The following is a 19,919-nucleotide window of genomic DNA, read 5'->3' as shown; positions in this document are numbered from 1 at the left end:
GACTCAGCTCAGAGCCACACTATAAAATACATTATCATGACTCAGGTCAAAACCACACTATAAAATACATTATCATGACTCAGGTCAGAGCCACACTATAAAATACATTATCATGACTCAGCTCCAAACCACACTATAAAATACACTATCATGACTCAGCTCAAAGCCACACTATAAAATACACTATCATGACTCAGCTCAAAGCCACACTATAAAATACACTATTATGACACAGCTCAAAACCACACTATAAAATACACGATCATGACTCAGGTCAAAGCCACACTATAAAATACACGATCATGACTCAGGTCAAAGCCACACTATAAAATACACTATCACGACTTGCTTTTAACCCTTTTAAGTGTGTTATCTTTTTAGCTCTTTTTCCACATTCTCTCCATCACAGTTTTCTAGTACTTTATACTTGTCCGCTTTTACGCACCCCTGCATCTCTCCTCTCCCATCCACCCACACACACACACGCACGCACGCACTCACACACGTACTCACACATGCACTCACACTTGCCCACTCGCTAAGCGCTCAGCTCTCTCTCGTCTCTCTGAGCTGTGTGCCTGTCCGATCCCACGCGTTGTGCAGCATTAGGAGTAGGAGTGTTGTGGAGTGATTTCCTGCACTATGAAGATCTGCTCTAGTCACAAACAAAACCACTTTCATCCCTTCAGAGCCCGTCTCCCTGACTCACACCAGTGTCCTGTTCTCTCTTTCTCTGTACTCATTTAGGGATCCCTCTTTCTTTCTCTCATCCCTCGCTCCTGGCACTTGTTCCCTCTTGTCTTCTGCTGATTGCTGTCCCGTTCTCTCTCTCTCTCTCTCACACTCACTTCATCATCAGACAAGTAAAATGAGTCACTCTTACCTGTTCGGTTTCTCAGTCTTCTCTCTTTGTCTGTCTCTCTTTCTCTCCCTTTCTCTCGGTTGATCCTGGTTCGCTGCCTGCTGCGGGCGTGTTTGTGTTCTCCTCCGTGTGTGTGTGTGTTCTCCTCCGTGTGTGTGTGTGTGGTTCCCAGGTGGTCTTCGACTTCAGTGGGAGTGGACGACTGGAGCTGAGTATGAAAGCTGGAGAGGTGATCTTCCTTCTGAGGAGAGTTAACACAGACTGGCTGGAGGTGAGCTGCAGGCAAGAGATGGAGGGATGGGAGGGTGGGAGGAATAGAGTGGAGGGATGGAGAGGGAGGAGGGATGGAGGAGGAGAGGGAGGGATGGAGGAGAGGGAGGGTGGGAGGGAGGGAGGAATAGAGTGGAGGGATGGAGGAGAGGGAGGAGGAGGAGAGGGAGGAAGAGGAGAGGGAGGGATGGATAGAGGAAGAGGAGAGGGAGGGATGGATAGAGGAGGAGGAGGAGAGGGAGGGATGGATGGAGGAGGTGGAAGAGATGGAGGAGAGGGAGGGAAGAGAGGGAGGGAGGGATAGAGGAGGAGGAGGAGGAGAGGGAGGGATGGATGGAGGAGGTGGAAGAGATGGAGGAGAGGGAGGGAGGGAGGGAAGAGATGGAGGGAGGGATAGAAGAGGAGGAGGAGAGGGAGGGATGGATGGAGGAGGTGGAAGAGATGGAGGAGAGGGAGGGAAGAGAGGGAGGGAGGGATAGAGGAGGAGGAGGAGAGGGAGGGATGGATGGAGGAGGTGGAAGAGATGGAGGAGAGGGAGGGAGGGAGGGAAGAGATGGAGGGAGGGATAGAAGAGGAGGAGGAGAGGGAGGGATGGATGGAGGAGGTGGAAGAGATGGAGGAGAGGGAGGGAGGGATAGAGGAGGAGAGGGAGGGATGGATGGAGGAGGTGGAAGAGATGGAGGAGATGGAGGGTGGGAGTGAGGGAGGAATAGAGTGGAGGGATGGAGAGGGAGGAATGGAGGAGGAGAGGGAGGGATGAGGGAGGGATGAGGAGGAGGAGAGGGAGGGATGAGGAGGAAGAGGAGAGGGAGGGATGGATGGAGGAGGGGGAGAGGGAGGGATGGATGGAGGAGGTGGAAGAGATGGAGGAGATGGATGGAGGAGAGGGAGGGAGGAGGGGAGGGATGGATGGAGGAGAGGGAGGGAGGAGGGGAGGGATGGATGGATGGATGGAGGAGAGGGAGAGAGGAGGGGAGGGAGAGAGAGAGAGGGGGGAAGAGGAGAGAGAGAGAGAGGGGGGAGAGGAGAGAGAGAGGGGGGAGAGGAGAGTGCGAGAGAGGGGAAAGAGGAGAGAGAGAGAGAGAGAGAGAGAGAGAGGGGAAGAGGAGAGAGAGATCGAGAGAGGGGGGAAGAGGAGAGAGCGAAAGAGGAGAGAGAGAGAGAGGGGGGAAGAGGAGAGAGAGAGAGAGGGGAAGAGGAGAGAGAGAGGGCAAGAGGAGAGAGAGAGAGGGGAAGAGGAGAGAGAGAGAGGGGCAGAGGAGAGAGAGAGAGAGGGGAAGAGGAGAGAGGGGGAAGAGGAGAGAGAGAAGGGAAGAGGAGAAAGGGGGAAGAGGAGAGAGAGAGAGAGGGGAAGAGGAGAGAGAGAGCGAGATAGGGGAAAGAGGAGAGAGAGAGGAGGGGGGGAGGAGAGAGAGTGGGGGTAGAGGAGAGAGAGGGAGAGAGGGGGATGATGAGAGAGAGAGAGAGAGAGAGAGATGATGCAGAGAGAGAGGGATGAGTAAAGTGAAGAGAAGGATGGAGAGAGGGGTCAGGAGGGGTCAAGCCTTACTCAAAATGCCTCACACACATATGGGCCATCTCTGTATGTGTGTCTTGAGTACTTCTGAGATATTCGCCAGGTCATGATAATGAGCCTATGTAAAACTGCTTCTAAACACACTCACACTTTACAGCCCTCTCTCTATTAATCCTCCTCTCTCTATTAATCCTCCTCTCTCTATTAATCCACCTCTCTATTAATCCACCCCTCTCTATTAATCCACCTCTCTATTAATCCACCTCTCTCTATTAACCCTCCTCTCTCTATTAATCCACCCCTCTATTAATCCGCCTCTCTCTATTAATCCACCCCTCTATTAATCCACCTCTCTATTAATCCACCTCTCTCTATTAATCCACCTCTCTCTATTAATCCACCTCTCTCTATTAATCCACCTCTCTCTATTAATCCACCTCTCTATTAATCCACCTCTCTCTACTAATCCACCTCTCTCTAACCCTCCTCTCTCTATTAATCCACCCCTCTATTAATCCGCCTCTCTCTATTAATCCACCCCTCTATTAATCCACCTCTCTATTAATCCACCCCTCTATTAATCCTCCTCTCTCTATTAATCCTCCTCTCTATTAATCCTCCTCTCTCTATTAATCCACCTCTCTCTATTAATCCACCTCTCTCTATTAATCCACCTCTCTCTATTAATCCACCTCTCTCTATTAATCCACCTCTCTATTAATCCACCTCTCTATTAATCCGCCTCTCTCTATTAATCCACCTCTCTCTATTAATCCACCTCTCTCTCCCTCTCCCTCTCTCTCTCTCTCTCTCTCTCTCTCTCTCTCTCTCTCTCTCTCTCTCTCTCTCTCTCTCTCTCTCTCTCTCTCTCTCACTTCCTCTCTCTCACTTCCTCTCTCTCTCAGGGCACGGTGAGCAATCGAACAGGTATCTTCCCAGAATCCTTTGTGAAGATCATTAAGCCCCTCCCAGAGAGTGACTCTGATGGCGAGAGCGGTGGCGCTTCAGGTAAAGGGGCGGGGTCTTACAGCTGCCTGCGCTGCTACCTGCTCACACCCCAGGGCGTCGACACCAGGTATCCCAGTTAATAATGTATTTATGTATCCCAGTTAATAATGTATTGGAGTGACTGTATGTATCCCAGTTAATAATGTATTGGAGTGACTGTATGTATCCTAGTTAATAATGTATTGTTGTCACTGTATGTATCCCAGTTAATAATGTATTGGAGTGACTGTATGTATCCCAGTTAATAATGTATTGGAGTGACTGTATGTATCCCAGTTAATAATGTATTGGAGTGACTTTATGTATCCCAGTTATTAATGTATTGGTGTGACTGTATGTATCCTAGTTAATAATGTATTGTTGTCACTGTATTTATCCCAGTTAATAATGTATTGGAGTGACTGTATGTATCCCAGTTAATAATGTATTGGAGTGACTGTATGTATCCCAGTTAATAATGTATTGGAGTGACTGTATGTATCCCAGTTAATAATGTATTGGAGTGACTTTATGTTTCCCAGTTAATCATGTATTGGAGTGACCGTATGTATCCCAGTTAATAATGTATTGGAGTGACTGTATGTATCCTAGTTAATAATGTATTGTTGTCACTGTATTTATCCCAGTTAATAATGTATTGGAGTGACTGTATGTATCCCAGATAATAATGTATTGGAGTGACTGTATGTATCCCAGTTAATAATGTATTGGAGTGACTTTATGTATCCCAGGTAATAATGTATTGGAGTGACTGTATGTATCCCATGTAATAATGTATTGGAGTGACTTTATGTATCCCAGTTAATAATGTATTGGAGTGACTTTATGTATCCCAGGTAATAATGTATTGGAGTGACTGTATGTATCCCAGTTAATAATGTATTGGAGTGACTGTATGTATCCCAGTTAATAATGTATTGGAGTGACTTTATGTTTCCCAGTTAATCATGTATTGGAGTGACCGTATGTATCCCAGTTAATAATGTATTGGAGTGACTGTATGTATCCTAGTTAATAATGTATTGTTGTCACTGTATTTATCCCAGTTAATAATGTATTGGAGTGACTGTATGTATCCCAGATAATAATGTATTGGAGTGACTGTATGTATCCCAGTTAATAATGTATTGGAGTGACTTTATGTATCCCAGGTAATAATGTATTGGAGTGACTGTATGTATCCCATGTAATAATGTATTGGAGTGACTTTATGTATCCCAGTTAATAATGTATTGGAGTGACTTTATGTATCCCAGGTAATAATGTATTGGAGTGACTGTATGTATCCCATGTAATAATGTATTGGAGTGACTTTATGTATTCCAGTTAATAATGTATTGGAGTGACTGTATGTATCCCAGTTAATAATTTATTGGAGTGACTGTATGTATCCCAGTTAATAATGTATTGGAGTGACTGTATGTATCCCAGTTAATAATGTATTGGAGTGACTGTATGTATCCCAGTTAATAATGTATTGGTGTGACTGTATGTATCCCAGTTAATAATGTATTGGAGTGACTGTATTTATACCAGGTAATAATGTATTGGTGTGACTGTATGTATTCCAGTTAATAATGTATTGGAGTGACTGTATTTATACCAGGTAATAATGTATTGGAGTGACTGTATGTATCCCAGGTAATAATGCATTGGAGTGACTGTATGTATCCCAGGTAATAATGTATTGGAGAGTGACTGTATGTATACCAGGTAATAATGCATTGGAGTGACTGTATGTATCCCAGTTAATAATGTATTGGTGTGACTGTATGTGACAGGGATGTGTGTGTTGAAGAAGATATCTCCACCCAGCCATCATACAAAGAACTATTGGCACGCATGAGGTAAGATACCAGACACATCCCACTGCTGAATCAACTCCACTCTTCTCTACATATCGGTTACTCATCTGATATTCTCCTCTTCACTACATATCTGATATCCTCCTCTTCACTACATATCTGATATTCTCCTCTTCACTACATATCTGATATTCTACTCTTCACTACATATCTGATATCCTCCTCTTCACTACATATCTGATATCCTACTCTTCACTACATATCTGATATTCTCCTCTTCACTACATATCTGATATTCTCCTCTTCACTACATATCTGATATTCTACTCTTCACTACATATCTGATATTCTCCTCTTCACTACATATCTGATATCCTCCTCTTCACTACATATCTGATATTCTCCTCTTCACTACATATCTGATATTCTACTCTTCACTACATATCTGATATTCTCCTCTTCACTACATATCTGATATTCTACTCTTCACTACATATCTGATATTCTCCTCTTCACTACATATCTGATATCCTCCTCTTCACTACATATCTGATATTCTCCTCTTCACTACATATCTGATATCCTCCTCTTCACTACATATCTGATATTCTACTCTTCACTACATATCTGATATTCTCCTCTTCACTACATATCTGATATCCTCCTCTTCACTACATATCTGATATCCTCCTCTTCACTACATATCTGATATTCTCCTCTTCACTACATATCTGATATTCTACTCTTCACTACATATCTGATATCCTCCTCTTCACTACATATCTGATATCCTCCTCTTCACTACATATCTGATATCCTCCTCTTCACTACATATCTGATATTCTACTCTTCACTACATATCTGATATTCTCCTCTCCATTGAAATTTCCCCAGGTCAATAAGGATGTGCTTTATTGTCCACAGTACACACTATAACACTACCACAGTACACACTATAACACTACCACAGTACACACTATAACACTACCACAGTACACACTATTACATTACCACAGTACACACTATAACACTACCACAGTACACACTATAACACTACCACTCTACACACTATAACACTACCACTCTACACACTATAACACTACCACAGAACACACTATAACACTACCACAGAACACACTATAACACTACCACAGTACACACTATAACACTACCACAGTACACACTATAACACTACCACAGTACACACTATAACACTACCACAGTGCACACTATAACACTACCACAGTACAGACTATAACACTACCACAGTACACACTATAACACTACCACAGTACACACTATAACACTACCACAGTACACACTATAACACTACCACAGTACACACTATAACACTACCACAGTACACACTATAACACTACCACAGTACACACTATAACACTACCACAGTACACACTATAACACTACCACAGTGCAGACTATAACACTACCACAGTACACACTATAACACTACCACAGTACACACTATAACACTATAACACTACCACAGTACACACTATAACACTACCACAGTACAGACTATAACACTACCACAGTACACACTATAACACTACCACAGTACAGACTATAACACTACCACAGTACACACTATAACACTACCACAGTACACACTATAACACTACCACAGAACACACTATAACACTACCACAGTACAGACTATAACACTACCACAGTACACACTATAACACTACCACAGTACAGACTACAACACTACCACAGTACACACTATAACCATGACTCATATAGTCAGTTCCGCACATCTAGTGGCCCAGTTTATCATCTCTCATTATTATCTTGTCAACGAGATAAAACTCACCTCAACTGTAAAAGCAAAACAAGAATACATTGAATTTCATTAAAGGCATGCACACACACACACACACACACACACACACACACACACACACACACACAAACACTTTCATTAAACATTCACCAATGCCCCGGGGCCTAGAAATCTACCCACAATGCATAAGCAGAGCCACAAATCACCTCTGTGCATTTTAAAATTAGTTCCACTCTTCTCACCTCACGCTCTCCCAATAACCAGACACGCTCTCCCAATAACCAGACAGGCTCTCCCAATAACCAGACACGCTCTCCTAATATCCAGACACGCTCTCCCAATATCCAGACACGCTCTCCCAATATCCAGACACGCTCTCCCAATAACCAGACACGCTCTCCCAATAACCAGACACGCTCTCCCAATATCCAGACACGCTCTCCCAATAACCAGACACGCTCTCCCAATATCCAGACACGCTCTCCCAATATCCAGACACGCTCTCCCAATAACCAGACACGCTCTCCCAATAACCAGACACGCTCTCCCAATATCCAGACACGCTCTCCCAATATCCAGACACGCTCTCCCACGCTCTCCCAATATCCAGACACGCTCTCCCACGCTCTCCCGCTCTCCCAATATCCAGACACGCTCTCCCAATATCCAGACACGCTCTCCCAATATCCAGACACACTCTCCCAATATCCAGACACGCTCTCCCAATATCCAGACACGCTCTCCCAATAACCAGACACGCTCTCCCAATAACCAGACACGCTCTCCCAATAACCAGACAGGTTCTCCCAATATCCAGACACGCTCTCCCAATAACCAGACACGCTCTCCCAATATCCAGACACTCTCTCCCAATATCCAGACACGCTCTCCCAATATCCAGACACGCTCTCCCAATAACCAGACACGCTCTCCCAATAACCAGACACGCTCTCCCAATAACCAGACACGCTCTCCCAATATCCAGACACGCTCTCCCAATATCCAGACACGCTCTCCCAATAACCAGACACGCTCTCCCGCTCTCCCAATAACCAGACACGCTCTCCCAATAACCAGACACGCTCTCCCAATATCCAGACACGCTCTCCCAATAACCAGACACGCTCTCCCAATAACCCGACGCGCTCTCCCAATAACCCGACGCGCTCTCCCAATAACCAGACACGCTCTCCCAATAACCAGACACGCTCTCCCAATATCCAGACACGCTCTCCCAATAACCCGACGCGCTCTCCCAATAACCCGACCCGCTCTCCCAATAACCAGACACGCTCTCCCAATAACCAGACACGCTCTCCCAATAACCAGACACGCTCTCCCAATATCCAGACACGCTCTCCCAATATCCAGACACGCTCTCCCAATAACCAGACACGCTCTCCCAATAACCAGACACACTCTCCCAATAACTTTTTTATTCTCATAATGGTATTTTCTCTCCCTCTATTTATTCATCTGTTCATTTGGGGCCACTGCCACCAACATTATTTTTCTCTCCATTTCAAATCATTCAGAAATCAGTTAATCTTCTGGTTGTGTTGGTTGGTTATTAATATTTGCTGTGTGTGTGTGTGTGTGTGTGTGTGTGTGTGTGTGTGTGTGTGTGTGTGTGTGTGTGTGTGTGTGTGTGTGTGTGTGTGTGTGTGTGTGTGTGTGTGTGTGTGTGTGTGTGTGTGTGTGTGTGTGTGTGTGTGTGTGTGTGTGTGTGTGTGTGTGTGTTGATAATCCTATTCTGCTTTGGGTCTATGGCTGCTAGTTATCTTGTGTTAATGTACTTTAGCCTGTTCACAAAACAGAGAGGAATGAAGAGAGGAGAAAGAAAGAGACAGTAGGGACACAGAGACAAAGAGTGGAGAGAAAGAGAGAGTGAAAGACAGAGGAGAGAGAGAGAGACCACAGAAAGGAGATTGACAGGACAGCCATTAAAGCATATCAGACAAACAAAGAGTTATATTTGTTATCTCAGCGCTATCTCTGTGCCAAAACAAATGCTTGTTCGGGTGAAGACCTCGTGAGAGTACTTCACCTGTTATAGGTCTGATGGGTGTGAGTAGTTGTTTCTGTACTCGTAATAACAGCAGGACTCTACCATGTATCTACGTCCTCCTATCACTGTCACCCTGAATGGGTCGGGGTTAGAGGAGGAAGACACCTAGCTAGAAGTACGTTGGTGTCTTGTCTGGACTGATCGCTCTCATTCTGTACCCACATCACCCACCTTCAGGCTAAAGTTACATCCACAGTTGGTTTCCTGTACCACAACGAAACATCGTTCACCCCCTCTGCCAAGCACACCCTTATAAAAATGACCATCCTGACAATCCTGGACTATGGTGATTTAGTTATAGGCTTGCCCTAAAAACCTCCCTTGACAAACTAGACATCATTTACCACACTGCCATCCGCTTTGTTACCAGGTCCCCCTTCAACACTCATCACTGTGACCTTTACACCCGGGTCAACTGGCCGCGTTACAAACATGACACCAGACTCACTGGTCCCAAGTCCCTCGTAGGCAAGTCTCCCCTCTACCTCGGCTCACTCCTCAACATCTCCACTACCAGTAGCAACCCCTGGTAGATGTATCACACTGGTCGTTCCCAAAGCCCACACTTCCTTTGGCTGTCGTTCATTCTAGTTTTCCGCCGCCAACGACTGGACTGAACTGCAGAAGACCCTCAGACTTGATTTATTCACCCCACCACAGTCCTTCAGCAACATGAACTGAGCTGCAGAAGACCCTCAGGCTTGATTTATTCATCCCACCACAGTCCTTCAGCAACATGAACTGAGCTGCAGAAGACCCTCAGGCTTGATTTATTCACCCCACCACAGTCCTTCAGCAACATGAACTGAGCTGCAGAAGACCCTCAGACTTGATTTATTCATCCCACCACAGTCCTTCAGCAACATGAACTGAGCTGCAGAAGACCCTCAGGCTTGATTCATTCATCCCACCACAGTCCTTCAGCAACATGAACTGAGCTGCAGAAGACCCTCAGACTTGATTTATTCATCCCACCACAGTCCTTCAGCAACATGAACTGAGCTGCTATCTGATCAGTGTAGCTGCTGATCATTCAGTCTGCTGTGTTGCCTTGAACTTTTCTGCTCTAAACCCACTGAGAATATTTCTTGTTGTTGTATATTTGATGAATTTGGACCTTTCCTCTGTATTGTGTGTGTTATGTGATTTTAGTGGGATTGTGTGTGGTCCTGTTTACTGTTGTAATTCTCAATTGACTTGTAATGGTTAAATAAAGATACAGTCATACTAATAATAATCTCTCTCTACCTTTCTGTCTGTCTTCTTCTATTTCCCCCTTTCTCTCTCTCGCTCTTCCCCTACACCGCCATCTCTCCCTCTTTCCCACACCTCTCTCTCCAACCCTCCCTTTCCCTCTCTCCTCTCCTCTCCCCCCACCCCTCCCTTTCCCTCTCTTCTCTCCCCCTACACCGCCATCTCTCCCTCTTTCCCACACCTCTCTCCACCCCTCCCTTTCCCTCTCTCCTCCCCCTCTACTCCGCCCTCCACCTTTCTCCATCTCTCCCTGTCATCTCGCTCTCTCGTTCGCTCTTTCTCAGAGATGTGTTCAAGGTGGATGGCAACATCGCCCTGAACTACCGTGACCCCGAGGGTGACCTGGTGCGTCTCCTTGACGACGGGGACGTGGCGCTGATGGTGGCCGATGGGCGGGGTCAAAGGTCAAAGGTCAAGAGACCTGTCAATCAGTTTCCGTGGGAACTGCATGTTACCGCAGCCTCTGACCTGTCTGTGTATAATACTGAGATATAAAGACAGGGAGATGGAGGTTTTCACATGTTTCTGTACTCGCTGAAGAGAGGCCATTTTGTGTTTGCTTCAGTGTGTGTATGCACGCTTGTAGGTGCACCTGTCTGTCCGTGCCCTTGTGCGTGTGAGTCTCGCCAGCTTGCATCCGTAATCCACTGCAAACCTGCATGTAGTAGTCTGGACTGAGACCCAGTGACAGGGTGACAGACTTTAATTAAGGGGACAGACGCTGGATTGTAACACATTACAGAAGTTAGTCTGATTGAGCAATGTGAATGCAACCTAAAAGGCACACTAGGCCCTACATAGTGCACTACTTTTCACCAGACTCCTATGAGCCCCGGTCAAAATTAGTGCACTATATAGGGAACAGGGTGCCATTAGGGAAGACACCTTAGTCACATTCATTAGTATGTCTGTGTTTGGTGGTTTTAAACGTGTAACATTTCACCTGTACTGTTGAGTAAATGTTAATATAAGGACATTTAATAACGTTTTAGAAACGCGTGTTCTGTTTCTCCATATATTCTGTTGTGGTCGTAGTAATGCTTAGCTATGCTCCCATTGTGTTTTCTGTCAGTAAAAAATACACTATTGAAATATATGTGTGTGTGTGAGAACACGCGCTCCTGTGTGTTATCTGTGTTTGCTGAATGTGTTCTGATGAGAGAGAGGAACAGTAAACGTCAGTGTGTGGTCTGGGTGACATCTAGAGGTTGCATCCTAAATCACACCCTTTCCCCTATATAAAGCACTACTTTAAAATGGCACCCGAAGTGATTAGGGTGCCATTTGGGACAGAGTAAGGTATGCCGGACCTAGCTCTCTGGCCGGCCGACTGGTACTATCCGGCCAGACAGATAGGTAGGTCTGGCCTATGTACATGACCAGGGAAATGTAGGAGAGCATGTTGCCACGGTGACATGTTTCCAGGGCATCTCCTTCCCCTCAGGCTGCTTCTTGTCAACAATACTTGTTGCTATTGGAGACTTCTGTCCCCAGCACAGAGGTGGTGAAGTAGAGCTGAAACAGCTGCTATGTTTGAGTCCTGTCCAGCTGTGGGCCTACAGGTGGTTTGGGTCTGAACAGGGGTAGAACTGGCTGCACATAATGACACAGTGCCTTCGGAAAGTATTCAGACCCTTTGACCTTTGACCGCATTTTGTTTCGTTAAAATGGACCAATAAAAAACATCCTCATTAATCTACACACAATACACCACAATGACAAAGCAAAAACAGGTTTTTAGAAATACCTTATTTACATAAGTATTCAGACCCTTTGACCACATTTTGTTACGTTAAAATGGACAAATAAAAAACAGTATTCGGAGCCTTTGCTATGAGACTTGAAATTGAGCTCAGGAGGCATCCTGTTTCCATTGATCACTTTCCGAATGCACTGTACATTAAATTATCTTTATTAGTTCTGTCCCTCTAAGAAAGTGAAATAAAGTCCTAGACACCACTTCCCTCCTCTTTCCTCCCCCACTAAACCAGCCAAACCTCAACCCCATCCAGCCTCTCTAACCTTCTAGAGTCCTAGACATCACTTCCTCCCCCCACTACACCACCCCAACCCCATCCAGCCTCTCTAACCCTCTAGAGTCCTAGACATCACTTCCTCCCCCCACTACACCACCCCAACCCCATCCAGCCTCTCTAACCCTCTAGAGTCCTAGACATCACTTCCTCCCCCCACTACACCACCCCAACCCCATCCAGCCTCTCTAACCCTCTAGAGTCCTAGACATCACTTCCTCCCCCCACTACACCACCCCAACCCCATCCAGCCTCTCTAACCCTCTAGAGTCCTAGACATCCCTCCCTCCCCACTACACCACCCCAACCCCATCCAGCCTCTAACACTTTCACACAATCTCTCCCTATCTACATCATAGAAAGAGTAGCCGTTGCCTTGGCAGCAGCTACTGGAGGTCCATAATAAATACAAACACAGTTAACAAGTATCGACACATACTTCAACGTCTCCTCCACTAAACACTCATCACACAGACCTGCTTCATGTCTCCCTATCACTAAACACTCATCACACAGACCTGCTCCATGTCTCCCTATCACTAAACACTCATCACACAGACCTGCTTCAACGTCTCCTCCACTAAACACTCATCACACAGACCTGCTTCAACGTCTCCTCCACTAAACACTCATCACACAGACCTGCTTCAACGTCTCCTCCACTAAACACTCATCACACAGACCTGCTTCATGTCTCCCTATCATCACTAAAAACTCATCACACAGACCTGCTTCATGTCTCCCTATCATCACTAAACACTCATCACACAGACCTGCTTCATGTCTCCCTATCACTAAACACTCATCACACAGACCTGCTTCATGTCTCCCTATCACTAAACACTCATCACACAGACCTGCTTCATGTCTCCCTATCACTAAACACTCATCACACAGACCTGCTTCATGTCTCCCTATCACTAAACACTCATCACACAGACCTGCTTCATGTCTCCCTATCACTTAACACTCATCACACAGACCTGCTTCATGTCTCCCTATCACTAAACACTCATCACACAGACCTGCTTCATGTCTCCCTATCACTAAACACTCATCACACAGACCTGCTTCATGTCTCCCTATCACTAAACACTCATCACACAGACCTGCTTCATGTCTCCCTATCACTAAACACTCATCACACAGACCTGCTCCATGTCTCCCTATCACTAAACACTCATCACACAGACCTGCTTCATGTCTCCCTATCATCACTAAACACTCATCACACAGACCTGCTTCATGTCTCCCTATCACTAAACACTCATCACACAGACCTGCTCCATGTCTCCCTATCACTAAACACTCATCACACAGACCTGCTTCATGTCTCCCTATCATCACTAAACACTCATCACACAGACCTGCTCCATGTCTCCCTATCACTAAACACTCATCACACAGACCTGCTTCATGTCTCCCTATCACTAAACACTCATCACACAGACCTGCTCCATGTCTCCCTATCACTAAACACTCATCACACAGACCTGCTTCATGTCTCCCTATCACTAAACACTCATCACACAGACCTGCTTCATGTCTCCCTATCACTAAACACTCATCACACAGACCTGCTTCATGTCTCCCTATCACTAAACACTCATCACACAGACCTGCTTCATGTCTCCCTATCACTAAACACTCATCACACAGACCTGCTTCATGTCTCCCTATCACTAAACACTCATCACACAGACCTGCTTCATGTCTCCCTATTACTAAACACTCATCACACAGACCTGCTTCATGTCTCCCTATCACTAAACACTCATCACACAGACCTGCTCCATGTCTCCCTATCACTAAACACTCATCACACAGACCTGCTTCATGTCTCCCTATCACTAAACACTCATCACACAGACCTGCTTCATGTCTCCCTATCAGTAAACACTCATCACACAGACCTGCTTCATGTCTCCCTATCACTAAACACTCATCACACAGACCTGCTTCATGTCTCCCTATCACTAAACACTCATCACACAGACCTGCTTCATGTCTCCCTATCACTAAACACTCATCACACAGACCTGCTTCATGTCTCCCTATCACTAAACACTCATCACACAGACCTGCTTCATGTCTCCCTATCACTAAACACTCATCACACAGACCTGCTTCATGTCTCCCTATCACTAAACACTCATCACACAGACCTGCTTCATGTCTCCCTATCACTAAACACTCATCACACAGACCTGCTTCATGTCTCCCTATCACTAAACACTCATCACACAGACCTGCTCCATGTCTCCCTATCACTAAACACTTATCACACAGACCTGCTTCATGTCTCCCTATCACTAAACACTCATCACACAGACCTGCTTCATGTCTCCCTATCACTAAACACTCATCACACAGACCTGCTCCATGTCTCCCTATCACTAAACACTTATCACACAGACCTGCTTCATGTCTCCCTATCACTAAACACTCATCACACAGACCTGCTTCATGTCTCCCTATCACTAAACACTCATCACACAGACCTGCTTCATGTCTCCCTATCACTAAACACTCATCACACAGACCTGCTTCATGTCTCCCTATCACTAAACACTCATCACACAGACCTGCTTCATGTCTCCCTATCACTAAACACTCATCACACAGACCTGCTTCGTGTCTCCCTATCACTAAACACTCATCACACAGACCTGCTTCGTGTCTCCCTATCACTAAACACGCATCACACAGACCTGCTTCGTGTCTCCCTATCACTAAACACGCATCACACAGACCTGCTCCGTGTCTCCCTATCACTAAACACTCATCACACAGACCTGCTTCATGTCTCCCTATCACTAAACACTCATCACACAGACCTGCTTCATGTCTCCCTATCACTAAACACTCATCACACAGACCTGCTTCATGTCTCCCTATCACTAAACACTCATCACACAGACCTGCTTCATGTCTCCCTATCATCCACAACGTGGTAAAAGTTGGATATATATTTTGTGTCCAAACCGTCTACTCCGCACAACTTCACCTGTCCTACATCCCATACTCCCCACCTCTTCCTTAACTGACCCGTACACGTGACAAAATGGCCTCCCTTACTACTACCATCCCATACTCCCCACCTCTTCCTTAACTGACCCGTACATGTGACAAAATGGCCTCTCCTTACTACTACCATCCCATACTCCCCACCTCTTCCTTAACTGACCTGTACACGTGACAAAATGGCCTCCCTTACTACTACCATACCACTGCCTTTGCCAAAGATGGAGCCCTTTTTCCCGGATCGATGACTTGACTTCCCTGCGGCCCAGCGGGACCTGAATATCTACCCCCTCTCTCCTCACAGCACTCATAGCCACCACATTGGCCTTCTCATTACCCAGAGGGAACCCAGCAAAAGCTTACCACCATTCCAATCCCATTAACAGCACCATCATCTCCACAAACCAGTCTCCCCTATCCGACCTGTCCGTCTTCACACTACTCAACGCTGCAGCCCAATCAGAGCAGACCACCACTCTGAGTGGTTTCACCTCCTCCACCCATCTCAAACCTATTATCATGGCCATCAACTCAGCCACATACACTGACGTGCAATCAGCAAACCTCTTACATACTCTAACTTTGAAATCTGGGATATACACCCCTGCCCCACCCTACCACTGACTGGATCCATTTAACCATCTGTATGATTTATTTAACCATCTAAATGATTTATCTACATGTATTTCTCCACACCCCGTCTCACGTCCTCACACCATTCTCTCCTACCCTGATTCATATCTACATCTACACTTGGTTTCGGAAAACAGCAACAGAGGAACGTTCCCCGACGCAATTGCCAGCCTGGTCTCTCTCTCCCCCAGTCCATTTTCTACCACTTTCTGCCCAATTGTCCACTTCAAACCAGATTGACAATTCTGACCCCACCCTCACCCGTATGACCCGATCGAACAGGAAGTCCATGATCCAATTTTCACCAACGTTGTTCAAGATGTATGTAGTTTTAGCTTCTCCACACTAACGGACTGTGAGTTGCAGCCATCTTGAAATGGGCTTCTGGGTGTGGCCTAACATTTTATGGCCGTATGTCCATATATGGTACTAAGTCGCGCCAAAGATTGTATAGTACAAATATGTCCTTGAAAAGTGATATCCCAAGTATAAATACAGTAAAGTACACACGCTGAATCATGCTAATTTATTTCTAAACCAAATAGATTTCAAATAAATGTTAATATACACATGCTTCCTGAACAGGTGTAGACTAACAGTGAATGCTTACTTACAGTTCCTTCCCAACAATTCAGAATACTATAAAATATATATTTTATTTTATATATGTTTATATATATTTTATATATATTTTTTTTCATTTTGAATAATTTTGATGAAAACAGTGGGCCATTTTATTCAACTAAATGCCCTTTAATTTTAGTCACATCACATTTGTATTGTCTCATTAACCTACTATATAGTCAACATAAATCACTGACTTCCATGTGCACCAACATACTGTGCCTAGCCCTGTGTCATCGCTTGCCAGATAGCTAGGTCCGGCCTGCTGCCTTATTGCCATATTACTAGGGGGTTTTAACTACTGCACTTTAAACAAGGTCCTGCGCATGTACCACCAGTATGTGACATTTCACACTAGGAAAAATAAGACTACATTTGTGCTATGGGACAATACCAGCTTTCAGACTATGTCAACTTCTGTGTTGTCAGTCGTGCCTATTAAAACCTGTACAATCTTCCCTAACAATAAGCCTTGGGCATCAAAACATCTAAAATCACTACTTAATGTAAAGAAGGCAGTGTTAAACAGGCTTTAAGAGATGTACAAGGTGAGATACAAACACAGATACTGGTGGACAAGGAGGCGTACAAACAAAGGGTGGAGAGGAGACATGAGGGCCAGAACATGGCTAATGAACTGAATGTTTTCTTCCCAAGATTTGAATCAGACGACTATGTGTCAGAGGTAAAACAAATGGAAGCATCATTACAAATGTTTGAGAGAGTTTGTTTTTAAACAGGCGGATGTTTTGATGTTGTTCAGGGGATGTAATGCACACAAAAGCCCAGACAAAATGAGTGGGCATGTTTTGATGTTGTTCAGGGGATGTAATGCACAAAAAAGCCCAGACAAAATGAGTGGGCATGTTTTGATGTTGTTCAGGGGATGTAATGCATACTAAAGCCCAGGCCCAGACAAAATGAGTGGGCATATGTTGAAGCACTGTGCTGAACAATTAGCTGGTGTTTTTACAGACATTTTCCAATCGTCGCTCAACCAGCAAAACGTTCCAGTATTGTGGGAAAACTCAATAATTGTACTCATTTCTAAAGCATCCAATCGCCTCTCTGTTGAACGACTCCTCGACCCGTTTGTTTGCCTATCAGCCCAGCAGAGGAATTGATGATGCCCTTCTTACTCTCTTCAACATGGTCTATAGACCTCCAGAGGGCGCCAAATCCTGTCTATTGACTTTTCTTCTGCCTAAAACACAATCCAGCCTTACATTCTGGCACAGAGACTCGTAAGAGACTTCTTAGATGGTGGGCTGGTTTTGTGGCTGTTGGACTTCCTGAGCCAGAGGTCACAGCGGGTCAAAGTAGGTCCCCACGTGTCCGACATACGCACCACCAACACAGGCTCCCCACAGGGATGTGTTTTGTCCCCACCCCTGTACATTTTGTACACTACTAGTTGTACTAGTTCCCATCCTGACAAACACCTCGTTAAGTTCGCTGATGACACTGCCTTGAACAGCCTGTTGCATGATGACGAGGAACATCATGGCCCGGTCCTAAATGACGTTGTAGAGTGGTGTGGCCAATCACACTCGGTCTTCAATACCAACAAAACCAAAGAGATGTGCATAGACTTCAGGAAGCGAACAACACCAACCTATCAGATGTCAGAACGAAGAGATTGCAGTCGAATACAAATATCTGTGTGTCCTCTTGGACAAATCAAATCCAATGTTATTCGTTATTACACGTTTATCAGATGTTGTTGTGGCTGTAGCGAAATGCTTGTGTTTCTAGCTCCAACAGTGCAGTAATATCTAACAAGTAATATCTAATAATTTCACAACAATACACACACATCGAAAGTAGAGGAATGGAATTTAGAATATATAAATATTTGGGGGAGCTATGGAGTAAATGTACAGACCTGATCTACAAAAAGAGTCAACAGAGACCATACTTTCTCAAAAAGCTGGGACCTTTTAATGTTGACTGTACTGCGCTGACTCTGTTTTACAAATCTTCCATTGAGAGTATTTTAACTTTTTGTGTTATTTGTTGGTTTGGCAATGCCACTGTCAGACAGACAAATATGCTGAGAAGGATTATCAACACTGCAAGCAAGGTACTTGGCGTCAACAGACAGACTTGGATGAGATCTTTAAGGTCAGGGCAAGGCTCCAAAATTATTTTAGTCCCAAGCCACCCCCTGTACCCAGACTTTGAACTACTCGCCTCTGGGTGCAGGTATAGGGCACCTCCTGGCATGAAAAACAGAAATAGACAATCAATTGTGCCAGGTGTGATATCCCTCCTAAACAGCTCAGGCTAATGTTCCTATCGACCCAGTAAGGCCAGCCGGCTAGTCTCCTTTTATTGGTATATAATTGTTATGAATGTTGTGTTGTCAATTTGTTTTCTACTGTATTTAAATGCCACTTTAAACGTGTGCATGATACTGCAACAACAGTAAGATGTAAGTAAGATGGGTCCAGTCTGCCGGCCAGCCAGATAGCTGGGTCCATAGCTAGGTCCGGCAGGCCAGATAGCTGGGTCCATAAGCTAGGTCCGGCAGGCCAGATAGCTGGGTCCATAGCTAGGTCCGGCAGGCCAGAAAGCTGGGTCCATAAGCTAGGTCCGGCAGGCCAGATAGCTGGGTCCATAGCTAGGTCCGGCAGGCCAGATAGCTGGGTCCATAGCTAGGTCCGGCAGGCCAGATAGCTGGGTCCATAGCTAGGTCCGGCAGGCCAGATAGCTGGGTCCATAGCTAGGTCCGGCAGGCCAGATAGCTAGGTCTGGTCCCATCTGGCCGGCCGATTGGTCCCATTTGACCGGCCGACTGGTACTATCTGGCTGGCCGAGGGGGAGAGGTCTGACTCTTGGTGCTGTGTCTCCCTAGACCACCAGAAGGCAGTAGAGTGAGTGAGTCAGGTTAAGGTCTGACCAACATAGGAGAAAGAACCAGAACACACAGATACCAAAAAGTCATATTTAAAAAAAACTGTTGACAACAGTCTTCATCTGACCTTTTAAGGAGTTCTTCTGATTGGCTAAGACAGA

At 45.4% G+C, this 19,919-nt stretch overlaps 3 protein-coding genes across 4 annotated transcripts in view; 1 reads left to right on the top strand and 2 right to left on the bottom strand.

Moving 5' to 3' along the window:
• Positions 1-998, bottom strand: part of LOC139424398 (parvalbumin alpha) — a 53,923-nt gene extending 52,925 nt beyond the window's left edge. The window contains exon 1 of the mRNA XM_071176172.1: positions 884-998. The gene's annotated coding sequence lies outside the window, so the exon portion shown is untranslated. The remainder of the gene's footprint in view (positions 1-883) is intronic.
• LOC139424395 (neutrophil cytosol factor 4-like) overlaps positions 1-11,718 on the top strand; it is a 31,828-nt gene extending 20,110 nt beyond the window's left edge. The window contains exons 7-10 of one of the 2 annotated variants that reach the window (XM_071176168.1): positions 1,035-1,133; positions 3,554-3,723; positions 5,438-5,503; positions 10,872-11,718. In XM_071176168.1, coding sequence (XP_071032269.1) covers positions 1,035-1,133; positions 3,554-3,723; positions 5,438-5,503; positions 10,872-11,082 — 546 coding nt within the window. In that variant the 3' untranslated portion in view covers positions 11,083-11,718. The remainder of the gene's footprint in view (positions 1-1,034; positions 1,134-3,553; positions 3,724-5,437; positions 5,504-10,871) is intronic. The other variant, XM_071176169.1, reaches the window with a different exon arrangement.
• Positions 1-19,919, bottom strand: part of LOC139424237 (uncharacterized) — a 511,968-nt gene that overhangs the window by 370,217 nt on the left and 121,832 nt on the right.

This window comes from Oncorhynchus clarkii, chromosome 13, assembly GCF_045791955.1.
Source record: "Oncorhynchus clarkii lewisi isolate Uvic-CL-2024 chromosome 13, UVic_Ocla_1.0, whole genome shotgun sequence".
Classification (NCBI taxonomy): Eukaryota; Metazoa; Chordata; class Actinopteri; order Salmoniformes; family Salmonidae; genus Oncorhynchus; species Oncorhynchus clarkii.
Note: the sequence above shows the minus strand (reverse complement) of the source record. Positions and strands in the feature narration are given on the sequence as shown.